This window comes from Bombyx mori, chromosome 4, assembly GCF_030269925.1.
Source record: "Bombyx mori chromosome 4, ASM3026992v2".
Lineage (NCBI taxonomy): Eukaryota > Metazoa > Arthropoda > Insecta > Lepidoptera > Bombycidae > Bombyx > Bombyx mori.
This window is the reverse complement of record NC_085110.1, coordinates 17565421-17593331: the sequence shown is the minus strand read 5'-3', so window position 1 is coordinate 17593331 and position 27911 is coordinate 17565421. Positions and strand designations below refer to the sequence as shown.

The 27911-nt window shown below is 39.0% G+C and overlaps 2 protein-coding genes and 1 long non-coding RNA gene across 6 annotated transcripts; 1 reads left to right on the top strand and 2 right to left on the bottom strand.

Annotated features, from left to right (window-relative positions):
- Positions 1–740: 740 nt before the first annotated feature.
- On the bottom strand, positions 741–7802 carry LOC110385119 (uncharacterized). 2 transcript variants are annotated; one of them, XR_009973051.1, is made up of 4 exons: positions 7624–7802; positions 6379–6536; positions 2345–4484; positions 741–1835 (listed from the first exon to the last, which is right to left on the bottom strand). It is a non-coding gene; the product is annotated as an uncharacterized LOC110385119 (long non-coding RNA). The 2 variants fall into 2 exon arrangements; XR_002430456.3 differs by having other exon boundaries at positions 741–4484.
- Positions 913–21477, top strand: LOC101740863 (protein abrupt). Of its 3 annotated transcripts, none has more exons than XM_062668398.1 (13): positions 913–1053; positions 6401–6552; positions 7674–7789; positions 8360–8501; positions 9125–9291; positions 9710–9839; positions 10396–10555; positions 10900–10944; positions 14220–14361; positions 14932–15069; positions 16085–16284; positions 16700–16885; positions 17587–21477. In XM_062668398.1, the coding sequence occupies exons 1-13, from the start codon at positions 1038–1040 to the stop codon at positions 17991–17993; spliced, it is 2001 nt and encodes a 666-aa protein (XP_062524382.1). In that variant the 5' UTR covers positions 913–1037; the 3' UTR covers positions 17994–21477. The 3 variants fall into 3 exon arrangements, with proteins under 3 accessions (XP_062524382.1, XP_037877838.1, XP_062524383.1); XM_038021910.2 differs by having other exon boundaries at positions 9071–9291; XM_062668399.1 differs by lacking the exons at positions 14220–14361; positions 14932–15069; positions 16085–16284; positions 16700–16885; positions 17587–21477 and having other exon boundaries at positions 9071–9291; positions 10900–11140.
- Positions 21478–23996: 2519 nt separating this feature from the next.
- Positions 23997–27804, bottom strand: LOC101738081 (mitochondrial fission 1 protein). The gene is made up of 5 exons (XM_004925765.5): positions 27579–27804; positions 27379–27492; positions 25610–25780; positions 24664–24797; positions 23997–24160 (listed from the first exon to the last, which is right to left on the bottom strand). Exons 1-4 carry the CDS (start codon positions 27621–27623, stop codon positions 24678–24680), a joined length of 450 nt encoding a protein of 149 aa, XP_004925822.1. The 5' UTR covers positions 27624–27804; the 3' UTR covers positions 23997–24160; positions 24664–24677.
- Between the last annotated feature and the right edge of the window lie 107 nt (positions 27805–27911).

The window sequence follows — 27911 nt, the reverse complement described above, 5'->3', positions numbered from 1 at the left end:
TGCGGGCGGAAGGGTCGTGGAAAATGCATTTCCCGGCGGGTGCAAGGCGCAGGCGGTGCGGCGCGGGGGGGTGCATGCGATGATGGACATCGTATTGATTTCTATCTGGCCGCTCCTCCCTTATTGTGTCGGTGCAGGGCGCGCCATCGATCGTTGCACCGGGCCCTTCTATTAACCCCGCGCGATTTGGACACCCCGTGCCTCGGACGGTATTGCGTTGCAGTGATCGTGTTAATGCTCAAGTGGTTAATTAATTTAAACCGTGTTATAATATTATTAACTTACGTCATTAACATACGAATTCGTGAGTTCTCGATTATTTTTAAAGACGCATTAATTGCTATCTAATATGTTTACACTAATCGTAAACTAGTTGTAATTATTTTTTAATTGCTATAAGTACATGCGTGAATGCGATACTTTATTGTTCTCTGTAATAGTTACTGCTATTAAATATAAATTAGCTGTGCTCTAATTCTAATTCGTTATTTGAATTTGAAAAATCACTCGATACTATTTTTTTGTGGACAATAACTCCTTCAAAACGAAAGTTTCGTCGATACCTGATCATTTTAATTTGTAATATTAAACTTGGACTGAGTTATGTTGGATGATCCCTGGCCACCCTTCGCACCCTTCTCGTCGTGACGTGCATAAATCGCGGAGACGGGACCGTATGTCGTGATGTCACCGCTCAATACCATAATAAATTAATCAGTTAATTAAATAAAACAAAACTCCAATAATTAACTCGAAGAAATCTCTTTCAGAAAAACAAAACAAACGCGCAAAACAAAATAACAAACGAAAGCTTTAAAACAAAAAAAACTTCCAAGATTTGACATACAATATTTTTTATATGAAATAAAAATTTGGAACGCGAACATTCGCGGGCCAAAGATTAAACGTTACGGGGATAGAAGTGAAAAGGCGTTAAAGTGGCGGCGACGCTGGGAGCGCGCGTGGAATGCGCAGGATTGGAGTCGTTTAGCGCGCGCGCACGCCCCGCCACAGTGCCGCCCTCCGAACAACCGGCCATGGCGACCGAGACCGGTGAGTACCGACCTCACTAGACACAATTAGACACTCATCATCATTCTCCTGCCCTTCTCCCAGTCACTTAGGGCCGGCGCAACATGTTTTCTCCTTCTATACTCCTCCATCATATACCATTTCTTAGTCTACCTCTTCCTCTATATCCTTTCACATTCATAGTTGACGCTCTCTTACCAACCTCATTTTCATTTCGTCTCATCACATGTCTATACCATCTCAAACGCGTACTTCTCAGCTTCTCTGTCACAGGTGCGTGACAAAATTAGACACTAACACCCGTAAAAACTAAACCACTTCAAACTATAATTTGTTTTAGTCCAACGCTGCTTAATTCTTATAAACATCAAAACGATTTCATACAAGAACTTTACTTGCTAACATTTATTTGTTCCCTAACAAACACACTCTTTAACTGGCGTAAAGAAAGTTTCATATACGTACTCATAAAAACATACGTATTAAAAAAAAAAGAAACAAAACATACTAAAAATGTACATAATATCCGCGCATCCCAACACACCCTGACATTTGTTAAAATATTTAAAAGGTCTTTCACCGAAACAAGAGCCGTACAGAAAACATTTGCATGATATCGTGCTCTGTGATTTTTTTTCATCTCATTTGTTTAACAAAAAAAAAACTCTTTAAATTCAGCTTTGAAAAATAGCATCTCTTTAAGTAATTCGTTCGACAAGTAAGCGCTCGCGGCCCAGTTGTGTAAAACTTGCTTTTTTATATAGTCCTCGTATCAAACTCTGGAGACTTATCTTCTAGCCTTTCTGAAATAAATTTATAAATTATTATTGTAATAAAAATTACGCTTATAAAAACGAACAGTTAAAACACAATCTTGAAAAAAAATCAAGTGTTACTAGGTTTTAGAGCGATAGTTACAAGATGAAAGTGGAACATATCCTTGTATGAATGTATGAGTAATTTAACCATTTATATTGCTTTCACAATTAACCTTTTTCGTGTGTGTTAATAACACTTAACTTTTTCTAGATAAACGTTTTTGAAAACGCGATTCTCACACGAGTTTTGTGAACAATTAATATCGATATTTATATCTTTTACATCGTTCATCACATGTCTGACATTTTGCTAATAATAAATGCCATGTTTACAATTTTGAATTTCACACCTTTGTAGTACACATAATCTTAACTTAATGCAAACTAAACAAGTCTACAATAATTTAGCATTGTTATAAAAACTAGAAAAAATTCCAAACTTATGCAAAAAGTTCAACACGACGGAATGTTTACCAACAATTTTCTATACGTACGCATGTTCACACGTACGGTACATGAGTTCGTTGATATTCGGCCTTCTCCCTCCTACCTCCCCCTCCCAACACCCCCGGCGATCCCTCAGGATCACCCCAGGACCGAGGGTGGACTCGCCGCTTCGTTTAATGATGTTGCTGTCGTTTATTTGAGATTAGAAAAGCTTTTTTTAGATGCTTATTTTCGTTTCGATTCAATGCGTTTTCTTGCTTATTGTTGGTGCCAAAATTTTAAAGACTGACTATTGAATAAAATTGTTTTATTACATATAATCGGGACTACCCGAGTAATTAGTACAAAGATGGACACTTAATAAAATAATTATTTGCTAACGTACTTCAGTTATCCAAGGAAATACTTTTCATTCTCTAGCACATCTCTTAGACCTATTGTGTTGTGCATGGACAGACGAGCTCACAGCTCAAGTGGAATTAAGCGGTAACCGGAGTCCGCAACGCGATAACGCCGTCTACTTTAAGATGGTTTTAACGGTAGGCAGCGACTTGGCTCTGCCTCTGGCATTGCTGGCGTGCACTGGCGACGATAACCACTCACCCTCAGGTAGGCCTTATGCTCGTCTGCCTATAAGTGCAATAAAAAAAGACCCGATATCAATTAAGTTTTGTCACCCTCTAGAGATTTATTAAAAAACCGCTCGTTTTACTTAAGCTCTTATTATATATACGCGTCGAGACGCTCACGTCAAGTGCAACTGGGGACTAATCATTAATAATTTCGGTAGGTAGACTACTAATCGTCAACACTCCTGACATGAACTACATTCCGGGTGCAAGAGATCCATTTACGAAAACGAGAATAAGCACTGATGATTTCGGTGATTCAAAACATTATTATGAAATTGAAAGATTTAATTTTATTGTATTACGCCGCACGCAATGTATCACAACTAAACACAGACGCACCCACACACAAAGCAAGCGCGCAATATAAAGTGTACAACAATTAGGGATAAACCACTTCATTCGCTCCACGTAAATTGTCACTTAATGGATGATTGGCATTTTTTTCTTAATAATGAAAATAGTTATTCCCATGTGCATGTAGCATGTTAGTTTTTAGAACATATGAATATATACTCGTACAAAATTTGACTTTTTAAATAGGTATCATAAATGAAGAGCATTTACTACTGTTAACGAGAGACGAGTGGTTCTAAACCAACTGTAATATAAAATCTACAGTATTTTTAAACGTATTCTAATTATTGTTATCAATAAAAAGCGATTTGATTAGAGAACAAAATAATACGTCAATACTCTCAATACGTCTTCTAACTACTTTACAATGTATTTATCTTCCCTATTAGCAAAATAAGTAGTGTATATTGTTCCCATTTACGTAAATAAAGAGTTGAAACGCTGAAGTTTTGATAAAAAATACATAAATAACGTTAACTCCGTAGTGGATTTCGTAATTATCGAGCGGTTTCGTCGCGAGGGGTCGCAGACAGGGGATCAGAGCCGTGCATTCACACTCAAAACGTATCATGCACTCTCTCGCACAGCGCATTTATCATTCCGGGGGAGCGCCGCGCCGTCATCGGCTAACGATGGCACACGGCTGTTCCGGTGTCTCTCAGAAGCAGGCACTACTTAAGCTACAAACGTTACAAAACAATATGCCACCTCTGAATTTTCACATTCAATGTGTAACTGTTTAGTTATAAAACATTGTGTTTCGCGATTCGTAAAATAAAACGACAAAACAAATAAATCAGTCCTTTTCGCGTTCTATTAATTTATTACCACTCGAATAAAAATATATAAAGAGCACCGATTTATTTTCTCAAACATCATACAGCCGTAGTTCCGTGCTATTAACTGCGTAAGTATTTTAATAATTTTAAATTTCACATTAAAGTTCCTATTTTATTTTTGTATTACACGGATAAATGATTACAATCCTTCTGTGTTAAAGTGGCTACCGGAACCCATAAGCCATAGACAGCGTAAAATAAATGAGATGAAACTTTCAATGTTATATCAATATATATATATAATCTTATATTATATCAATATAATCCTACCTTACTCTTCAAACTGAAACTCCCGAGTGCTTCGCGGCACCGATAGTCAGGTTACAGGTTAGTGAGACCCATCCGCGCGGGCTTGCAATACGCTGTGTGTCCAATAAAACAAAAAAATCAGTTATTTTCTACAACACCACACGACTTAGTATAAATGTATACACGAAATTGTCCAGTGGGTATTACATTAAAGTACCAAAGTGATCTTAAGATAAATAAAAAATACCCTTTTGCTTGTTATTGTTTATTTTTCTGTTTGTTTCCAATTTTTGTTATTGAATACCGTAAAGCGTAATGAAATACAAGTTAAGGCGAATCTCCCGGTCGCGGACCTCTGTGACAACGTATTTTGAAATTAAAATATTTCGAAATGCATTATTGATATTACGTTTCCTGTATCGCTGAATGACAAATGGCATAAGTCATCAATTTGAATATTAAATAAAATAAAAACAATAAGTAATATGTAATATGTATTTCGAGAGGTGAAATACGCGCCATTTATCTTTGTAATTAAAGGAGCGTTTTATTTGATATTAGCATCAACAATTCGATGTTTTTAATTGAGCTTCAAAATAAGTTTACTCCATTTAAATAGCTGAAGAAGTTCTTTTGTTATGCTATTTTTTTTTCCAAATTTAAAAACTTTACATGGCTCTCTTGTAAAGTTGCAAAAATGACGGTTAAATCAAAAGGCCTTTTTCACCCCTCGATATATTTTTCTAATGGAGTGACTCATAGATGTTAGCACAGCATAAAAACTATGTTCCAATAAATAACAGTAGTAGATACGATTAGAATATCGAAGGATCATTGACGTACGCATACAATACTTGTTATTTATTCTTCAATTACTAATTGCATCACACGATCGCGTTGCAACTATTCTGTGTATACATTTTTTTATTTGTCTTTCCGCTCTGACGCCTTTGTGTCAATAGTCGGAACCCCAGAAAACGAGTTATTAATTTAGAATAATTAGACGTTTTTTTCCATCTTAATGACTAATGTAATTATAGGGTTTTGTAGTTCGATTACCGATTATTTTTATTAGCTTATACTGACAGGTCAATTAATCATTATTATTATGTAAAAGTCATTAACATTATCAGGAAAACTGGTAGGAAAACGTCAATTATTAAAATACTTGCGAACCAGAGCATTATTCGAAATTTTATGTTTCTCTACGTATTGCGTGGAAACAATGATTGTGTTCTCAAGAAAAATCTTTATCAATTAACTAAATAACTTCAAGGAAGGAAATCAAAGTATCGAAAAAGATGTACTTGCAAAATCCATCGAAAAAAAACCCATTTGATTAGTAACGAATTTGAATTCAAGGTAAAAAAAATAATAATAAAAAATACGAACATTGAATGTTTGGATTCGACAATGTATCACACAATATTAGTCATAACCAGTAATTCGGATCCTTGACATTTTGCAAAAAAATTAAGATCTACCTACTTAACCGCATCTTAGAATGTTGTGTACGTTTATATCGAAAGACGACATTGATGTAAATTGCTTTATTTTCTCGGTCAGTGTCGCATTTAGAAGTCGTCGTGGCCTAAAGGATAAGACCTCCGGTGCATTCGTATCGAGCGATGCAACAGTGCAAATTTTGCACCATGCACGATTGACTTCCACGGTGAAGGAATAACATCGTATAATAAAAATAAAACCCACAAAATTATAATTTGCGTAATTACTGGCGGCAGGACCTCTTGTAAGTCCGCACGGGTAGGTACCACCACCCTGCCTATTTCTGCCGTGAAGCAGTAATGCGTTTCGGTTTGAAGGGTGGGGCAGCCGTTGTAACTATATTGAGACCTTAGAACTTATATCTCAAGGTGGGTGGCACATTTACGTTGTAGATGTCTATGGGCTCCAGTTAACACCAGGGGGGCTGTGAGCTCGTCCAACCATCTAAACAGTAAAAAAAAAACAAAGAAAAAGCAGGTTTTCCTAATATAAAACTTCCACCTTTCCGTCGATGGTCGTGCAGGCGGCGCCGCGGTCGGCGGCGAGCAGCAGTACTCCCTCCGATGGAACGACTTCCACTCTGCGATGGTGTCGTCCTTCCGTCGGCTGAGGGACGAGGAGGACTTCGTGGATGTGACCCTCGCCTGCGCCGGCGCCACCTTCACAGCGCACAAGGTAAGTACATGTCGAAAAGTAAATCCTCAACTGTCCGAAACATATAATGAGTGTTCGAACATTTTTAAGTCTGGTCGGTTGTCTCAGCCTGACCACTGTCCGCTGCTAGGATGCTTACTGATGTCCAGTGCGGCCGATCCGTTGCACCTACATCCAACGTGACCCAGCGATTCTCACTAAGCCGTCGGGCCATCTGTAAGGTTGCCGTCCCACACTGCGCGTCTCAGTACGTGGTCTCCACTCGAGGATATGTTTGCTATGTGGCCTGCTCACTGATCCTACGGGCTATATGTGGGTGTGCCTACGCATTTATGGCTTTATTCGATGATAATAGGCCAGTGTGTTACTAGCAAGCAAGTGTGTTTCTCGTATCCAACAGCCAGTAACTTCGGTTCTTCTACGGATTTCCTCAGACTTATAATGCTGTAAACTTTAAGTTATAGACACTTCAATACTCTTTTTGTGCGAAATTAGAAACATGAGGTGTGGCAAATGTGTACAAAACCTTATCATCTTTCCGTGTTGCCGTTAAGGCAAGCAAAATAAAGAGAAGCAGTTGATTTCCGTGTACACGTTTGTCGAATTTACACCATGGATACCGGATGAAGTGTAGCTATAAGTGGTCTATTAGCAATCGTCTGGTAATGTTCCAAATGATTCAATAAAAAAATAATTTTATAGTAAAAAAGCGTGGGGTGCTTTTCAGGATATCAAAATAACCCTTCTACTCATATCTGTTCATAAAATATTTATAACTACTGATACCATGCACCCCATACTTTTTTTTACAATAAAATCATTTTTTCTTATTAATTAAAATTTATTTTCTATTTTTCAGTTGGTTTATAAAGGCGTATTTTGGTAGTTTAAACTATTTGTTTTTTCATTTTTTTTAATATTGAATTGTCATCGTAATTCATTATCATCCTTAATAAGTATACCAAATTTCGAGTTAATCCGACGTTTTGAAGGGGGTCAAAATCATGTTCAAAGATTCCGTTACAAACATACATATTTACGTCTGAAGCTAATAAAAGCGTATTAAAAATCATCACCTCTTGATCAACTTACAAATTACGTTCCACTAGTTGCATCCTAATGGTGACGATGATCGAATCCAGGTGGTGCTGTCGGCGTGCAGCCCTTACTTCCGAAGGCTGCTGAAGGCCAACCCATGCCAGCACCCCATCGTCATCCTGCGCGATGTTCACGATAAAGACATGGAGAGCTTGTTGAGGTAAACCGTTAGCGTGGCCACACGCAAAAGCGTGAAGCGTTTCACATTTTAAAAATTACAATATGCGTAATTACTGGCGGTGGGACCTCCTGTGAGTCCGCACGGTTAGGTACCATCACCCTGCCTATTTCTGCCGTGAAGCAGTAATGCCTTTTGGTTTGAAGAGCGGGGCAGCCGTCATCCTAACTTATACTGAGACCTTAGAACTCATATCTCAAGGTGGGTGGCGCATTTACATTGTAGATGTCTATGGGCTCCGATAACCACTTAACACCAGGTGGGCTGTGATTTTGTCTACCCATCTATGCAATAAAACATTATTTTAGCTTGAATTTTAAGCTCGATTGTTATGCAATATTGTACCCAACTACTAGATATCACCAGAGCAAACACCTTTGACTTATGAACCAAACGTAGTACCAATCCAGTCTCGAACCTGTAACCGAAAGCTCGATAGGCAGTTAGGTAGCACTGATTTTGACTTTAAGCCACAATAGGAACACAAATGTCGCAGGATGCGTGTTATTATTATTATTGTCCGCTTACAGCTACTGACGATTTCCGATTCAGGTTCATGTATCAAGGCGAAGTCCACATCGGTCAGGAGCAGCTGAAGGAATTCCTGAAAGCGGCCCAGCTGCTCCAGGTCCGAGGGCTGACCGACGTCCCGGCGCCGGCGCCCGTGTCTTCACTTGATCAAAAAGCCTCTCCCGTAAGTTCTGATGTATTTGTAATTAATTAACTGTAACACGTTGGGCGCCAATTGTGCTCTTTAACATTTTACACATTTACAAATAAAACCCTACGATTAAAGTTATTATTAATAAACAAAAAAGTACTAGAATTACAAGTTGAAGTTCTTATTATCTATTATCTATATATATAAAAATGAATTGCTGTTCGTTAGTCTCGCTAAAACTCGAGAACGGCTGGACCGATTGGGCTAATTTTGGTCTTAAATTATTTGTGGAAGTCCAGAGAAGGTTTAAAAGGTAGATAAATATGAATATGCTCGGATGCTTTTTGTTTGTTTTAAGTTTATTGTATAAAAAAGTTTAGGTATTTTATTTATCGATTGGGGCACTACGAAGTCTGCCGGGTCAGCTATTATAATATAGTATTTTATAAATCATTAATATATCCCAAAAAGTCGTCTTAATATATCTAATTGACATATAACTTTGTTATGCTATTTATGTCTTATTGTCTACACAATTAACAATTACCTCATTAGAACGTATGTAAACGCTTTTCCCTATACGTACATTTTGTTTCATGAAGGATCTCGTTCCGGGTGCAATACAAAAACTGTTGAATTTAACGAATTCACAACAGTCCGCCTCGTCCTGGACGGAGACTGGCAGCGGGGCCTCCCGCGACGGCCGCGACTCCCACCAGCGCGAGGGGCGGAGGCTCCGGAGACCCGAGGAGGGGGCTGCCAGCACTCCGCCCCCGAAACGTGCCAGGTCTTCCGATTTGTACCAAGCTCAGATGAAGAGCAGGTGAGCAGTGATGATTGATGACACGTGCATACAGTAGAATCCGTTTGTAACGAAATTATAATTGGTAGTTGGGTTCTAACTTAGTGAGGAAACAAAGTTTTTTCGCATATTGTGTCATTTTTGGAAAGGTATGAAAACCGTGCGAGTGATCTAGTATTAAACTCATTGTCACTAAAAAAAGAAAGCATTCTATAACATTTTTTTCTTAAAATCAGATCGTCACAAACACCAATTTATTATATTTCCGATTTAAAGATAAATTGCTTTAAAACCATACTTTTGCTGATCTTATCATGAACGATCGTTGTAAGCGGAGTCGGTGTAAACGGATTCTATTGTACTTTATGATTTTGTTAGTTTCGATTGAGTTCAATAAAGAACTCGACCGTGCTTATAGTTTTTCAACTTATTGGTGTAGGACGGAGCAGCTGCTGGCGGCGCAGGGGGCCAGTCCGGAGACCATGGGCAGCAACGGGCACGAGCTCGCGCTCTTCGGCCACGCGCTCGACGCGCAGCACCCGCACTTGTCCGGGGCCTCCAACAACTTGGTGAGGCTTGTAACTAGCAGCAGACGATGCGCGGGGAGGGACCACTGTCCTACCAAGTGTCGTCACAATGCAGACATATTATTTGGTTTCGAGAGTTAGATGACCGTTACAAAAACATCTAAGAGCAGGATCTCACGTCTGGTGGTGAGTAGTCAGTGGCCCTCCAGTGTGTACAATGTGTGCTGCTTAAAAACTTACAAAGTGGTTTTTAAGGAGCGGAGAATGGTCATCTCACTGAGTTGATCATTGAGTTTCTCGCCGGATCTTCTCAGTGGGTCGCGATTTCGATCCGGTGGTAGATTCAACGAAGCACTGCTCTTGCTAGGGCTAGTGTTAGCGGTTCTCTCAGGTTGAGCCCGTGAGCTCACCTACCCTTCCGGGCGTAGCTGAAATAGCCCCTTAGGCTACCAGCGAATAGGTGGGGAAAAAAACACCCCGAGATCGGACGTTACGCGGCAAAAATAACACGTTCTGGGTGCAATAAGGCAGCCACTACAACCAGAGACGTCGCGGGCGGGCCTCGCAGTGTACTTAGTTGTTAATGTGTTGTTTGCAGTCTGGAGACGGAGAGGAGTCCTCATCGGATGCCGGCGCCAGTGACGCGGAGGGAGAACCTCGCGCCAAGCAGGAGCCCCTGGACTACGACGACCCCGCGACCGTGGCCAACACCAACGGAGCCATGCCGCACAGCTTCCCGGGACTACTAAACTTACAGGGTAAATTAGAATGACTAAACGATACCTATTACACAATTACAATTACAGATACAATTGAAGACATGAGTGGATGAAGTATTATTATTTAAGATTTTAGAGTTTTTACATTGAATGAAAGTGTTATATGTCTATAAACTATATTAGACCTTAGCAGTCCGGGCTTAAAGGTTATTTTCAAAAATTGCATGTGGGAGTTAAGTTCGAAGAAAAAGTAAAAGTAACAAAGTTTTTTGCTCGTTTTCTCAAACTTAACAGATTGTATCATATCCCCTTCATCCACCCATGTCTTCAATTCTTTAAAGCGGCTTTGGGGGCTTAATTTACAAATATTATTAATGTTCCAGGATTCCCGGGACTGCCGGGGCCGTCCGGGATGCCGGACACGTACGGTAAGTTCGACTCTCACTACACTAACCCCTTGACTTACATAGATGACTCAATAGTTCCGTATCCGAACGATCAAACTCGACCAGCCTAATTTCCGATCTACATTAATGACATTGAACAAACAAAGGAATTTAATCGTATCGTTAATTGGACATTATTGAGTCATGTATACACGCGACGCATGCAACAACACTAACAATTAAATAACGAGAACGACACGCAAGCGCCCCGTAGCGCCAGACGACGCCAGCGAGCGGTAGGCGTAGGTCCCGGCCGCGCTCGGGCCGCGGTAGGGCCCCGTCGGTAGTGTGGCGCGCCCGAGCACTCAACGAGAGTCCGTCTGCCCAGGAGTCCCGGGAGCCACCGGAGCACCCTGGGGCGCCGGCCCCCAGCTGGACGAGCGGCCCGGCCTCGCTAACGGTGAGCCCGTCGCCAAGCCCGCCTGTCCCTACTGCGGCAAGCTCTACAGCAACAACAGCAACCTCAAGCAACACATCCTCAACGTGCACGCCGCCCGCGACCTGGCGCACTCCTGCCCCGTCTGCGGCAAGGCCTTCAAGACGCGCCAGTACATGCAGATACACATGAACTCCATCCACGGCGTCAAGCAGAGGAGCCCCCGCCGTCCCCCGCCGCCCCCCTCAGACACCCACACACTAGCGCTTAGATGTGCCCCTCACTAACCGCCGCCTCTGCACGTTACAGGGGCGGCGCTCGCGGGCGGGGCGGCGATGGGGTACCGGCCGCAGTGCCCGCTGTGCGGCCGCGTCTACTCCTCCACCTCCAACCTGCGCCAGCACATGCTCAACGTGCACTCGCAGACCGACCGCGACCACTGGTTCCCATGCCAGCACTGCGGCAAGAAGTGCAAGACCAAGCACTACCTGATCAACCACCAGCTGCAAGCGCACGGCATCCGCCAGCGACAGAACTCTTAGAGACGGCGCGACGCCGAGCGGCCGCCGCCCCCCGCGCCCCCGCCGCTCGGCGCCTGGTGGTGACGCCACCCCCGCGGACCCAACCCTGATGCGGGAGACGAGGACTCCGAAAAGAACGCGCCGCGCATACGATTATTTTTAGATTGGTTTATCGAAGAGGGAGGCGGCGGTAGTAACTCGCGTGTGGGTTGCAGAGTGCCCGCTGTGCGGCGCGGGGCTGCGGGCCGGACCGGCGGCCCGGGCTCACCTGGCGGCGCACTACCCGCGGGACAGTCCGCTGTGCCCGGTGGCCGCCTGCAGCCGCCACTTCGCGCACCCCAACTCTGTCAGGAACCACATGAGGATCAAGCACCGCCGCCAGTGGGAGGAGATGAAAACGTTGAGGTGGAGTAGCGGCTGGCCGAACTGAGCGCCCCGCGAGGCCGACGGCTGTGAGGACGAATGTTGATCTCGAATAATGCATTTACTTGCGACGCCTCCGCGCTCGTTGGACGCAGCGAAGCGGTAGGATATAAACGACTGAGAATTATTTTTGTAGTAGTATAGACTGATATCGGTAAGGTTTACGTAACAATAAGCGCATTATGAGATGTGATGATTGGTGCCATTGCTAGGATACGAACTCTAACTGTACATTGTCGATCGTTCGACAATTTCTCGCGTGACTCTCGTCGCCGTTGATGTAGCCAATTCTAACATTGGGAATCTTGAAAACCACAAAGCGATCTGTCAACAGTATTCTTAAGTATATAGATCCTCGTTATAAAATTATATCTGACCTTATTAATGAGAAACTGCAAACTGTGTATTGACAAACTTCGATTAAGTGTTAGATTTGGCTAAATAGGTACATATTTCTTTTAACTTTCGGATCTATTTATATTTTGTCTAGAAATAGAAATAATAGTATATTTTCCTTAGTATTCTGCTGTGCTGTCAGTATTTCAGTCTTTCTTAGTATCTTCCTTAGGATTATAGGCGTTATTTATAACCGAACTGGTATGATAGCTTTTACTTTCCGAAAATAAAACAAGAACAACCATAATCGGGACATACGATTTCATAAATAAAAAAATTCAAATCAGTGAGACCATTGAATCTCTATATTGTGACGTAAGCGACGCAGTGTTGCCAGCTAAGCTGTTATACCAGATATAGTAGATAAACATGGCGTATAAACTCGACCATAGATGACAATACGAAATAGATTATAACAAAAATGCCTTCATAACGCAATAGTTAGGGATACGTTCATACATGTTCATAGAGTATTTATTTTCTAAAAAGTTTTTTAGTGAAGCCCCAAGAATATGTACGTAAATATTGCACAATGTTAAACATATCTAGTCAAAGTAGGCAAAAAAGTTCGATGGTTCATTTAGAATATACATTATATTCTTTCTGTCGCATATATTTTAACCGCCAAACATTAGATTCGGTAATTTTACGCCTTCATTGTCTGTGCCTAGATTACTTAGGTTTAACGTTTTGTGTAGTGATAATTGTTGCTGTCAACAAAATAAATTCTTATCGTTCTTCAACTGATTAACTAACGCTCCAAGTTCTTAGACATTCCATAGTCTTCCATATTTGAAAGAAAATATAATTTTTCGTCTTTAGGCTAACAAAAAAAGCAATAAATACGATGCCTTAGGATAAAAAATATGTGCGACAGAAAGGTTGACTTCGAAATAAAATATTGGTTAGCTTAGCGAGTAGATGAAATTGTTCCTGACGCCTGTGAGGCAAATCTTATAACTTAAAATGTATTGAAAAATCGATTAATTACGAAATAAATAAATTTAAATGGCCGATTGACGTATTCGAAGCACGTTCCGGTGACATGTCTAAATTTATTTTTATCGATAATAAAACGAATAATGTTTTAATCATGATAATTATTGTATAGATAAAATTAGTACCTAATCTCAAATAACCAAATGTTCAATATGAGTAAACGATACTAGTTGCGATTTTTGTATTAGTGATACTATTATAATATATACGTAATAATTTTTAATTTTTACCCAAATATAAAAATAAAATGTCTGCTTAAAAATATATATATAAACGAATAAAACTACGAAGTAGAATTGTATATTGTTTTATTTATCATACGGTTAATACGGTTTCCCGCAGGCGCATTCCAGAGACATTCAATTTGACTGCAGTTTTCCAATTCTTTTTATGAAATACATTACGTTTCTCGATATTTATTTGATAGTTACTAAAAACAAACTACCGACTAACACAAACTAACTGAAAGGTAAGAATAATTATTCAGGACCCAATAAACTTTGTATAATATACCATATGCGTTAATGGTGATTTGTCTTTAGGTGGCTGTCGAAGAACTCAAGATATCCTGCGCGTTCGGGCCACCGACCCCCGGCCGTGTCCAAAGTGCGGGAAAATTTATCGATCTGCTCACACCCTGAGGACTCACCTCGAGGACAAGCACACAGTGTGCCCCGGCTACCGGTGAGATTCTCAACTAATAAGTTGCAGGCTTTTCGTTTTATTACTTTAAAGTCAACGTTTTAACTGGTGGTAGGACGTGTTGTGAGTCCGTGTGGGTAGGTATCACCACCCTGCCTATTTCTGCCGTGAAGCAATAATGCGTTTCGGTTTTGAAGGGCTGGGCAGCCGTTGTACCTATACCGAGACCTTAGAACTCATATCTCAAGGTGGGTGGCGGAATTTGCGTTGTAGATGTCTATGGGCTCTAGTAACCACTTAACACCAGGTGGGCTGTGAGCTCGTCCACCTATGTAAGCAATTAAAAAAAATATTGCTTTTATTTTAAATCAGTAATGCGTTTCGATTTGAAGGGTGGGGCAGCCGCTGTAACTATACTTGAGACCTTAGAGCTTATATCTCAAGATGGGTGGCGCATTTACGTTGTAGATGTCTATGGGCTCCAGTAACCACTGAACACCAGGTGGACTGTGAGCTCGTCCACCCAAGTAAGCAATAAAAAAAATTGCGCATTTATATTAAATCGACGTAACGTAATCAAACAAAATATCGGAACGTGTAATGTTGTTACAGTTGCGTGCTGTGCGGCACCGTGGCCAAGTCGCGGAACTCCCTGCACTCGCACATGTCGCGGCAACACCGCGGGATCTCCACTAAAGACCTGCCGGTGTTGCAGATGCCGACGCGCTTCGATCCGGAACTGGCGAGCCAGTGAGTAATGTTGCCAGTTACAATGAATAAAAATGACCCTTAATGATTTTCACAAGGGACATTAGATCAAGGGGTTTTATGGTTTTACATCAGGCCAACACTGAGTGCTAAGGACTAGTGTTCGCGACCGCACGTACCTGGCATAGCCCCTTAGGCTACCAGCTAATAAGTGGGGAAAATAAACTAATGATTTTATAAATCGTGATTTAACCAAATTAATGGTTTTCTTTGGTTTAATGGTATCTTTTTTCCTACTTATCGGTCGCAGTCTCAGCGGCTATTGTAGCTACGCGCGGACGGGTTCAGGGCCGGATTTACAGGTCTGGAGGCCTCGGGACAACAGGGAAGCGGAGGCCCCTGGTCTAAATTTCCAAATAAAACGAACAATTTTTTTCAGTCAAGTTTTCTAATAAACAAATTATTGTGAAACCACGTAGATTCTCTTAGTATTTCAAAAACATACATAAATATAATCGGAGACAAGAATTATTTGAAATTAAATTTCGGAGGAATAAAAAGATGTTCACTAGTGTTTGCTTGTCAGAATTTTATATTTTTTTTCCAAAATATCTATTGTGGGGGCCTTCCGTTTGTGGAGGCCCCGGGGTTTTCGCCCCGGTTGTTCTCCCCTAAATCTGGCCCTGGACGTGTGTCTGTTAATAAAATTAATGTTGCAACAAGGCACAGTAAACATTCGAAACGAATAGTGTTAAACGTTTAGTATCGTCTCTGCGGAGTCATCGTTCTCGTCGAACCTGTCGCTTGCGACGAAGGGCTCGGCGAGTAAATTAACCCACAGACACATCCCACTGAGTTTCTCGCCGGATCTTCTCAGTGGGTCGTATTTCGATCCGGTGGTAGATTCTGCGTGCACGGCTCTTGCTAGGGTTCGTGTTAGCAACATCGTCAGGTTTGAGCCCCCTAGCTCACCTACTAGTTAAGATTACGCTGAAATAGCCACTCAAGGCTATCAGCCCTCCGCGGCCACATAGTGACATGGTCTGTCTGCGGACAGGTTGCTGGCGAAGGCCGGGGTGAAGGTGTCGCCGGAGCAGCTGCGGGCGCGCGCGTCCCCCACGGGCCCGCGCCGCTCCGACGTGAAACTGGACGCCAAGTCCGCCTCCGCCGCCTCCGAGACCAGCTCGCTGTGCGGGGACAACGACAACGACGAGCTCAGCCAGTCGCGCTACCAGGACCTGCCCGTGTCGCCGCCGCGTTAGTAGCCACGTCTTGTACACCACGACTACTGTTAGCGACTTATTTCTGCCGTGAAGCAGTAATGCGTTTCGGTTTGAACGATGGGGCAGCCGTTATAACTATACTGAGACCTTAGAACTTATATCTCAAGGTGGGTGGCGCATTTACGCTGTAGATGTCTATGGGCTCCGGTAACCACTTAACACTAGGTCGGCTGTGAACTCGTCCACTCATCTAAGAAATAAAACAAACATGTTTAAATTATAAACACTAAAGTCGGGTATATTTCTACAACGAAAATGTTCGTAAGTTTGAAGCGTGAAATTAAAATCATTTTTTTCTCGATTTCATGAACTGTATGTACCAACGTAACGTATCGTAATCGTGTCCCAAAATCGCGGAACACAACTAATTGCCATATTATATTTATCAGATATCAATAGCCTGGCGAACACGACCATCACTAAAGTGCCGGCGGTGAGGGCGGCCGCCGCCAAGACGGTGGAGGGCGCGCCGCACGGGCTGGCGCCGCTCAAGCACGACGACTACCCGCCGGGCTACGGGGGCAGCTCCGCCCTGCTCGACACCTATCTGCAGTATATCGGAGAGAATATGTTCGGTAAATATCCTAATCTATGTAATTAACTAGCCGTAGTCGCCCGCTTCGCTGGGCATTTAAAATTAACATTATTATTTATTGTCATTATTATTAGGGAGTCCAACACTCATATAAATATTCGCCTATCCATTAAGTACATGTATTTTCTACATGGATACCAAGTTTCAAGTCAATCGGATGCATGGTGAAATAGTTATAACGGAACATCCGTAAAAACCACTGTAGATTTATATATTAGTATAGATAATACGTGAAGCAAAAACTTTGTACCCCTTTTTACGAATATTGCGCGAACTGAGGAGTATGAAATTTCTCACACTTATAGAGAATATAGAGGAGTGCAGAATGCCAATTTTTTTTTTTTTAATTATGCATTAATAATACATAAAAAAAAAAATTACACACACTACCATGTATCACACACAATCTTTTGTTATTGCTCAAAGTCTGCGGTCGAATGGAGAATAAGTTAATATTGTTTATATTTAATATTATTTGTCTATAGTGTAGTCTTGACGAAATCTGTGATTATACAAGTATAATAATAGTCTTTGACAATAAAACCTTAATAATGTTCAAACTTATAATTTAAATTATAGTCGAATTTCGACTACGGCGGGACCACTAGTTTTTTTTTTAATTACGCGATTTGTGTTCTCAATGTATTTACAATTCCGACTAACTCGCAAACTTAATTCAAGGTATGAACGCAAAATTAGCACAAATGAACGCCATGCACCTGGACAGGAAAACTTACGACGAACCCTCCCCGCAAATGGGCTCCCTCCCGCCCCCGCCCACCAACCTCGCCCACCAGCGCTTCCTCAAGCAGATGCAGCGGCAGTACACCGAGAGCACGGGCAAGCCCGACATCATGCGCGACTCCGACGAGCCCCTGGACCTCGGGAAGGAGAGGCACAGGAATGACAGCATCAGCGAGTCCGACGCCGACAAACACGAGAACCAGGACAAAGACGTCGGCAAGGATTACTACAGCAAAGACTACAACGACGAAGACCGGAGCCGCCTGACCGAGCATGACCAGGAGCACAGCGGCCAGGACGAGGGGGATTACTCAGAGGACGAACACAACAAGAACTCGTCATGAAATGTCGATGAAAAGCGGTGTGTTGTTAGCTTAGGGTAACAATGAGGGTAGGACAATATTTTGTTGGACGTGTGTGTTGAAACGGTGCTTGAGTGTTATGTTTTGTGGTAATTAGCCGACTCGTTTTATTGTTGACCCGTGGAATATCGTTGGTGCCATTGCCGGTATTGTAAATGTAAATTATATTTAAGAATTGATCGGTTGCAGTTCGAAGTTGGTTGCTTGTTTGCGTACAAAGTGGGAATGTTTAATGCCTTGTCGTCGCCACTGCCGATGGACTTATCGGGGACTGACTGGGGCGGTACACGTGAAATACCACCACATTGAGGGCAAGAAACGGTACAGTTGTTTTGTGTCTTAGTAAGACTTTATTTTTGTACCCGTTGTGATATCACAGCCATTTTTTCACTTAGAATTAACCTACTTACACACTAGTTAGAACTACAACATGATACGTTTTGATTGTCAAAACGGGACCGTCGTTATAAACTAGACAAACAATGAGTTCAAAGAAAAAAAAAATTAAAAAAAAGTTATCTACCTAGAGATATAAAGAAATAAAATTTCAATTTAAAAGATCTAAATTTTCTTTTACGCTTTTGGACGCGACGGTCCCGTGAATTAGAAAGAAATGAAATAGGAATACTAGCGAGTAGTGATTTATTGTGTATGTAAGGTCCCTGTCACGTAGCATAGGGCCTCTTACATAGTAATTCCATCCATCTACCTCAGCATTTGGGCCAATGCGGCAAAGTATATAAAAATAAATAAATATAAATATATATAAATATTACATATATCCACACAAATTGTGAAATTCCATCCATCTACCTCACTTCAATAGATTTTATTTAATATTTTATACAATTTATAGATATTAAAAAAAATAACTCTTTATTTATGCATTTTTTCGAATTGCATTTATATATACTTATATAGAGTATATAGTAGCTAAAATATATTAATGCAAGTCTTTTTAGGTCATCGTTAGTGCTGCCCGTAGATACTCGTAACGTATGGGTTTGATATAGAATGCGCACTCACTAGAGATGTATACTTAGAATGTCACAACATAGCGAGTAATGTACGTAACCATTATCGATGAGCACACTAACATAAATATCTTTGTATACGAGGAAATATTACAGAGCTTAAAAATCATACTATTGTATACCTATTAAAATATATAGCGATATTCGAATACTGAGTATCGATACTAAAAAGTATAACGCATTATTAATGAATTGTTGAATTCACAACACAATTTGTATTACAAAAATGTAACTGCCTTGAGACTGAATTTTTCAATGTGCGTTAAAGCGTTAACTCACGCGCGATTCGACTAAAGTTCAAATTTAAGAGCGAAAATTATTAATATTTCAATGTATATAAAAACTATGGTGATATGTAAAGTACATAAATAGTAACCAAAAGCAATAATAAAGTATACCTTGATGTTGCCTTTAATGTGTAAATACGATTCGATAGTGTACGGAATGTATGATGAAGAGATTTGTTCGGCGGAACTCGAGCGAGACCCTGCTAGTGATGTCATGTCGATTCTCAACAGAGCACGTCACCTCTACCAGATAATCAATAATCTGTGACACATCGCGCGTCATCCGTTGTTACAGATGATTTAAAAAAGATATTATGGAGTACATCACTAGCGGCGATTTGCGCGGGAAAACGCATCGTAACGTAGTGTTCGTGAAGGTTTATTTTGTAGATGATATGGGCTGGTTATATTAACAACAATTACTGTGATTAAAATCTCATGTTAGCCTTCAATACTTATACATATTTTTTAGAGTACAATGTTATAGCTATTTAGTATATAAAATAAGAATGTCGTTCGTAAGCAAAATCACAAAATATATTTACCTCTCAAGTTTTAGGACACATTATTTAAGTATTTAGTGAGCAATAGGTAAAGGCATTTAATCTTTTTATATGAGATAAACTTTTATCAATTACTGGGTTATCCGATTTTGACATTCGATCTTACTTACAGATTTTATTCTAATAATAATTTAGAAACGAACTAAGTGTCAAACAAAAGTATCTGTAAACAGTTCACGAGTCATTGTGGATCGCAATATGAAACTTAGGTCAACAGAGACAAGTATGTACGGGTTGAAGAATTATTGTTTAGTATTTTAGTGAGACTATGAGTTGTCAATTTGGGTTTACATTTATATTACCTGTTGACATTTAGGGTGTTGCCATAGTAAGTAATTATTTTTGACTGTATATTAAAAAAAAATAAGTTTTCTTTTAAATTAGAAACTGAGCGAGTGCTTAATTGATTAATTATAGTTTTATTTAGATATTATTGTGGATTTTATTATTATATATTCGATTATGTAGTTTTTTTTTAAATTAGAAAATAGACGGATGCACACTACTTACAATAGGTCAGTTACCAGAAGATGTTATATTTTTTCATACATATTCATGAAATTTACAATCAAGTCGATTACTTTACGATTGTATCGATATTGATCGTGTTGATTCGATATAATTTTCATAGCAAGTGTACAGTTGTTGATTAATACAGATAATTATGTACCAGTGATCGGAAATATGAATAAAATATAAATGTTAGGACTATAAGTCGACGGTTTGCTCTCTTTATGTGAAACATTTGCGTTTTTTAGTTACCTCGTGAACTTTGGAAGTTCGATTTTAGTGCTTTTTTTTTCTATATGTTTTTTCTTTACCTGTTTACCTCATTAGCATGACGTTTCATGTAAAACTATTATTGACTCTTCCTTGCAATGTTGATTTATGAATCAGATCAAGTCTTCTAGAATCGATCTAAGAAAATTATTCGTGTTATTAATCGATTTAATGAAAGACTTGATTTCATTTAATGACCTGGAAGAGACAGGTACTAGATTGCCATTGTTTTTTCCGGGTCATATTTAATTTCCTTTTAGGGAGCACAAAATATTATTTAAGTTTCGAAAATGTATGAACGTAGTATGTTAGTTGACTAATATTTGTTTGTATATTGTCCACCGGTGGTACTTACTGGTTTAGTACTGTTTGATTTAGTAGGTTTTTGTTTTTTTTATTATTATTAAATGACCATTTGCTGCTAAATACTTTCAAATTCCAACAGCTGATTATTGATCTCGTGCGTAATGTTTCGTCTCCATTTTGTCCTGCGGTTGCGTGCTGAACGCGACGTACCGTCAAATTATTGCCACCTCGAAATTTTTCATTTCCATCATTTCAGGTGTTACCAGATAAGTGCGTGCTATTTGTCGAAATTATAATTTTTTACAAATTAAAAATAATATAAACTTTGGAAAGAAATTTGTATATCAAAGTCATGTTGATGAATTATAATTTAGACAAACAGATGCACTCATAACCGGCAGAGAGCCACGCCCGCGCCATTGTAAATTAGAGTACTAGCTGTACGCTGCTTTTAAATAAATACATGATTATATACAAAAATAAATTGTTTTGAAAACTTGTTTTTTTATTTACCGTTCATATTAAGACTTTAATAGTAGAGTAGAGTACTTCTATTCAGTCAAGGTATGAAAACTGATACAGAAAAAAACGTGGAAATTGTTAATATTGACACACCAGCAAATAAGCTTCTTTCATGTGTTAGCAAACAAAATGCTAAGGAAAATATACTAGCAAATCGATTTATTCACTTATTTTAAATGCATAATAATATATTTTTTCTTATATTTATCATTCTAAGTATATTAAATCTCTAAAACTGCACAAGGAAACTATCGGTTTTAGAAAGATGACATATGAGTCGTCTATTATCAAAGGTGGCAATCTGTGCATTTGGACAAAAAAAAATTATTGATATGTCAATACAGATTGATTTGAATATAATCGTCTCCTTCAAAGAATACGGTTCAAAACCTGCATTAAATAAAGGTTAATAGTTAACCTGTTATTTATCTAAGATGTCGTTCCGAAGAGTTTTGTGACTGCCGATGGAATACAAAGTCAATAATTCGTTTTTCTGATTTACCAATCATTGTCCAAAAGTCAGATTGCCGCCTTTGATAATAGTCGACTCATTTATCATTATAAGTATATTAAATCTCTAAAACTGCACAAGGAAACTATCGGTTTTTCGAAAGACGACATATAGCCTTGTATGCCATTGTAATCATGAACAAATAACATGCTGGACGCCTCTCTAAAATAAAATACTGAAAATTTAACTGCCTACACTACAATTTGTCTGTATTAATAAAACTGGCAAGTTTTATTTCATTTAATAATGCTGACAGCAGAACTTGTAATCAATGCTGACAGTTACGTTCAAAATAAGAACAGGAACGCTAATGACATCTGCCTATCAAATATCACCATAGTCAATAAACTGTGTGCTTAGTGCGAGTTTTTTAACGTTCTCGATAGCGTAAAAGTTAACACAAATTTGTATGGAGTTGGAAAGTTTGCCTACGTTTGCCGCTAGGGGCGCTGATCCAACTGCATACAAATTTGAGTTGGCTTTTACGCTATCGAGAAAAAAACTCGCACTAAGCACACTGATGTCTACAAGTTGCGGATTTCTCTAAAACTGTGCACATTTTCAAATTAAATTATTTTCGTACGATCAAATTGTTTCACATTGGTGAAATTTTAAACCAGACTCCTGTTTCACGGAAAATCTAGGTCCGTATCTACTAAATATTAAAATATATATTTTTTATTTTATTATTTAGATGGTTGGACGTGCTCCAGCCGACACCTCTCCTCCACGCTGCAGGTACTTAACGCTCTCAACGATCACTGTCATAGTCTATGTTGTGGACGAGCTCACGGCCCATCTGGTGTTAAGTGGTTACTGGAGCCGATAGACATCTACAACGTAAATGCACCCACCACCCACCTTGAGATATAAGTTCTAAGATCTCACTATAGTTACAACAGCTGCCCCACCCTTCAAACCGAAACGCATTACTGCTTCACGACAGAAATAGGCAGGGTGGTGGTACCTACCCGCGCGGACTCACAAGAGGTCCTACCACCAGTGAAGTATTAACATAATTATTTTTTGTATTTCATCAACGAAGATGGCGAAAGACCATTTTTATTGATCAAATCGTCACAATTGATTATTCATCATCATCATCATCATCTTAGGCCTTACAGCCCAGGGTGGGCCTTAGCCTGGTCCAGTATGTCTCTCCAGACTGCTCTGTTCAGGGCTTTCTCCTTCCAGTTCTTGACGCCGATATTTTTGAGGTCGCGCTCCACGCCATCCAACCATCGAAGTTTGGGTCTGCCACGACTTCTGCGGCCCTCTGGTTTGCCATAGAGCAATTGTCTTGGCATTCTGGTACTCTCCATTCGAACCACATGTCCTGCCCATCGTAGGCGTCCAATCTTTATAGTTGTTATGATGTTAGGATCTTTGTAAACATCATACAACTCGTGGTTATAGCGCGTCCTCCATATCTGGTTTTCCCGCACAGCACCGAATATCCGTCTTAGAATCTTACGCTCGAACACAAGTAGACGGTTCTCATCTTTTTTGCTGAGTACCCATGTCTCTGAGCCATAAATAAGAATGGGTCTCAGTAGGGTCTTGTATAAAAGAATTTTGATATTTCGTGACAGAATTTTGGAACAGAAATATTTAAGCAGGCCGAAGTAGCATTTATTCGCCGACAGTATTCTCTTAACTATTTCTGCTGTTATATTATTATTATTCGTTATCAGAGAACCAAGATATACAAATTCATTCACAGATCCAAAAGTATGCTGGCCAATATTTTTATGCGCTGTGTCCTCACGTAAGTCTCTCGACAATTGATTATTGAGTGTGGTAAAATATGGAAACGATGGAACCAAAACAAAAAAATATAAATTTATTCTAATGGAATCGTTTTGTTGCTTATAACATTACTAATTACATTGTACCTAAATCTAGAAAAAATAATATCACATATTTCATTCGAACTATAAACTCAACACTCTTTAGATACCTGAACTATCAAACTAGAAGCATTTTTAGATGTTTATTATTTTATTAATTTAATAGACAAAAACAAAATAACATACATTGCACAGCGAGATATAGGATGATTTCTAATTAAATTCATATGAAGTTTTAGTCCTCTTTGATTTGCTTCCTCTTAAAGAGATAATGAACACCTAGAGCAGCATTCATTCTGTAAATAATATAAATCGATTTAAATAAAAAATATCAAAACATTACAATTACATGGGTCGTCATAGCTGGAGATACACAACATTCTAGCTGCCTAAAGCTGTGAATACACTAGGCAAAGTAGGCAAGGGTCTACTTTGCCTAGTGTTGTATACAACACATGTTCTAGTGTTGTATACAATTGAAACTTTAACCACATGTCACAGTGAGTGGCAGTATTTATGTTGTGGCGTCTCTGGGAACCACAGAATACAATATGTGCTGTGAACTTGGATGCCCATCTACAGAAATACCAAAAAGTTGCCAAAAATTCCAATAGCGTTGAATGTAGAATTTGTGTTTAGTACAAATACATAATTTGATTAATTGTACCTAGAACATTAGATATGATTTGTTAAATAAATAAAGAGATAAGCTCACGATTAAATATTATTAAAGTCTCAACCTTAAATTTTTAATAGGCAATATTTACTCTCACACATTTAAGTTGTCCAAACTACTCACAGCAAGGCTAAATGCTATTTCTTTGAAGCAAGTGCGATTCCAAGTCCCACGAGCCCTCCAAGGGCAAGGACAGCTCCTCCTGCCACCGCCATTCCAATTAAACCTTCTTTTTCCATACGTTTATTGATTTGACGCTAGAATGAATAAAATATTTTTTTCAAAATTTAATAGTTTTTTTTTATTGCTGATTGGTTATGAACAAGTAGCATTTAATAACTATGGTTAATGGAATGATGAGTGGTGAGTGGACCGCCAGAAGAGCACTTAGGATAACTAGAAATACCTAAATAGTAGAAGCTTGAGGTGAGGGCTTAATGCGTAGCTGGAGAGAAATTTACTACATTAACTTTTACCAAATTTCTTTTTCAATTTTTTTTCTTTGTCAAAAAAGGTTCACTACTCACTATTTCTTGAACCAGTATTAAGGGCTTATATACGATTATATATTATTTATTGTGATATATTTTGCTTTAAGACAATAGTTCTACAGAACTGCTGTGGGACAGTATTTATGGTTGTTGGTGTATCCCCTCCCAACCCAGTAGGCCAGTTTTGGTTTAACAGGATATTCCGTGTCATCAGCGGCTCTGAGCGGGGCCGACGTAAAGTTGTCGGCTGTCGCCTCGGCAACCTTTCGGTCAGACGTCCTAAGGGTGGCCTGGCCATTCTTGTATTGTTCATCACTAGTACCTCCCTATTCTGACTGGGTCTGACTCCAGGCGGAGATCAAACGAGGGGTGAAATATGCTAGGGGACTCGTTTGGCCCTACCACAATCTCATATGAAGTTCAGCGGACAGCCCAAAAAAAAACACATATACATACTCATATCTTCAGACTTATTGCCAAACTGACTAATGTCATTATTTATCTTCAAATGTAAGATTTCTCATGTATCTACTCTACTATTCTGCCATTCGAACTTATGTTATTATAGCTGATCTTACCTCTAATGCCAATACTTGCTGATTAGCGGGTTCAATCTCGAGGAATGATTTCACATAATGCAAAGCCTTATTGTACTCCTTTATTCTGGCATTACCAATGGCAAGGTAGAAAAGGTAGTCACGTTTGCCTTCAGGATGAGAGTTGAACAATTCTTTAAGAAGTAAGATTCCCTGTAAAGTATACTCATCTTAGAACTTCTGAAGACTTGAAATGTTTAAGCGTGCTTTGTAGTTCCAGCTGTCAAGTAAATTATACATTCTTTTCTGCTTTTACTTGATGCTTAAAAGATTAAAACTTAAGACAAAACAATAAAAAAATTAATGATTTGAATTCATTATCTTATTAACAAAAGTCCGAAAGGAGGTAATTGTTTTCTTAAATGTTTTCCCTAATCATTGGTAGCCCAAGGGGCTATTCCAACTATGCTCAGACTGGTAAATATATATCATAATGTAAACTTTGCCATCCTGACTTTAAGATAAGTCTCAATTATTTTGTGTAAGGGTTGTCTCACCTTTCAAACCAGAAAACATGACTATTATGTGGCAGTAATAGACAAAATAGTGTTGACTACCAGTGTGAACATTAATTATACACAGTATTCCCTGTTACCAGTAGTTATTAAGCAAGTTGTGGAATAATAATTGGTTTTTAGTTAAATATGTAATATAATTTCTTTGCCTTGGAAGTCAGTCCTTAAAAAACTTGCACATGCCTATGAGACTTTAACACTAAAATTGTAACATCCCTTGAAACATGTACACTGCAGACTCATCCTTTAAGCCATGATGAGTTCCATTTATTTTTAATTATCAATCTCATGTGTCCATTGGAATACACATTCAAAATAATAAAAACACTTAACTAACAGGAAATGAAATGAATGGTTTAAAAATATCAGAAACAACAATCGTTTCTTCTAATGTAGTGATATTCAGTGCTATAGTCGGATTTTTAATTAGACGAAGCTAGCTGACAGTAGCTAATGTCACTTTGTGAAATAATGTTGCTATATTTAAAGTAATAGTGATGCGTTCAGTTCTCGTTCAATCACAAATGAACAATGAGTGTGAAGAGTTAATCATTAATTTCAAACTATAAAAGAGTATTATTTATATTTTACAATAAAATTGTATTAAAGTGCTCCAATATATGTTGCTAATAGTATGTAACTACAATCAGCTTTTTTTATTTTCATTACCTACCTATAATTGTTATATTTTATACATCTATAATTTCAACTACATGATGTATTGGAAATATGACAGTCTTACAAGCTTCCTCGCAGTGTTTTTCTTAATTAAAACACTCGGTATTCAGTACAGGTAGATACTATAGGAACATAATATTTCGTCGAAAACTCGTTGGTATGTACAAAGCACGCCTAAAATTCGAAACCCGTACCCGATATCGGCAATTCGGCACACCAACTGTTCACTAGACAATCGAGGCAATTTTATTAATTCAGGAGTTTTTTCAATCGTTCACTTTGTCACAACATTATTTTTATTTCATCAAAAACTGACAACACAGTAAACGTCAGTTGACTTCGTCTAATAAAAAATCCGACTATAGTATTCTATATTAAGTATATTTGTATTAAATATTTAGATATCTTAATGTTTAAATATATAAATATGGCTTTGTTTAGCAAATTTGGCAAAAACAAGTCAAGTTGATGATATGCATAATATTCTGACATACCACTGTAATGAGATCTGTAAAATTGACGTCAGTTTTTATACTATGTATTTGTAAATAAATGTACCTTTCGTATATCCGTTGGATACTTGCTGCGCACTAAACACCATGCGTATTCAAACTGGGCTTTGTGGGAAACGTTCCCTTGATGCAATTGTTCATGAAAGACCCTCTCGAATTTCTACAAAAAAAAAAACAAACAAAGATTTATGAACAATTGTAAATTTATTTGTGAGTCACTATCAACAACAAAGTTTTAATCGTTACTTGCAAATCTTCCGATGAAACAATCTCGTCTAATACGTCTTCCATTGTAGCCGGTTACTATAAATGATAACTTTGATTAGATATTTAACGTTTACAAAAAGAAAAATAGGTGTACCGTGTAAGGTTTATTACGAGAAATTGGTAGATTTGCAATGCAGAATAAATGGAATTATGGATTGTTTGACAATTTTGACATTGAATGTTTGACATCGTTCATGATGATTCAGTGGCACTTAAGTTTTTCCAGGTTAAGAAAGGCAAAAACATCCGACCACACAGTATATTTCGAAATAATTTAGGTACTGAAAAAGTTAGAAAGTACATTTACTTAGT

What these genes read in the sequence shown, in the direction of transcription:
- LOC101740863 (XM_038021910.2), top strand. An exon ending in GACATGGAGAGCTTGTTGAG is followed by an intron (nt 7,790 to 8,359) that starts GTAAACCGTTAG and finishes TTTCCGATTCAG; the next exon opens with GTTCATGTATCAAGGCGAAG. An exon ending in TATCGGAGAGAATATGTTCG is followed by an intron (nt 16,886 to 17,586) that starts GTAAATATCCTA and finishes ACTTAATTCAAG; the next exon opens with GTATGAACGCAAAATTAGCA.
- LOC101738081 (XM_004925765.5), bottom strand. Translation starts at nt 27,623, where the DNA reads ATGGAAGACGTATTAGACGAGATTGTTTCATCGGAAGATTTGCAA. An exon ending in TTTCATCGGAAGATTTGCAA is followed by an intron (nt 27,493 to 27,578) that starts GTAACGATTAAA and finishes TTTTTTTTGTAG; the next exon opens with AAATTCGAGAGGGTCTTTCA. An exon ending in ATCCAACGGATATACGAAAG is followed by an intron (nt 25,781 to 27,378) that starts GTACATTTATTT and finishes TATACTTTACAG; the next exon opens with GGAATCTTACTTCTTAAAGA.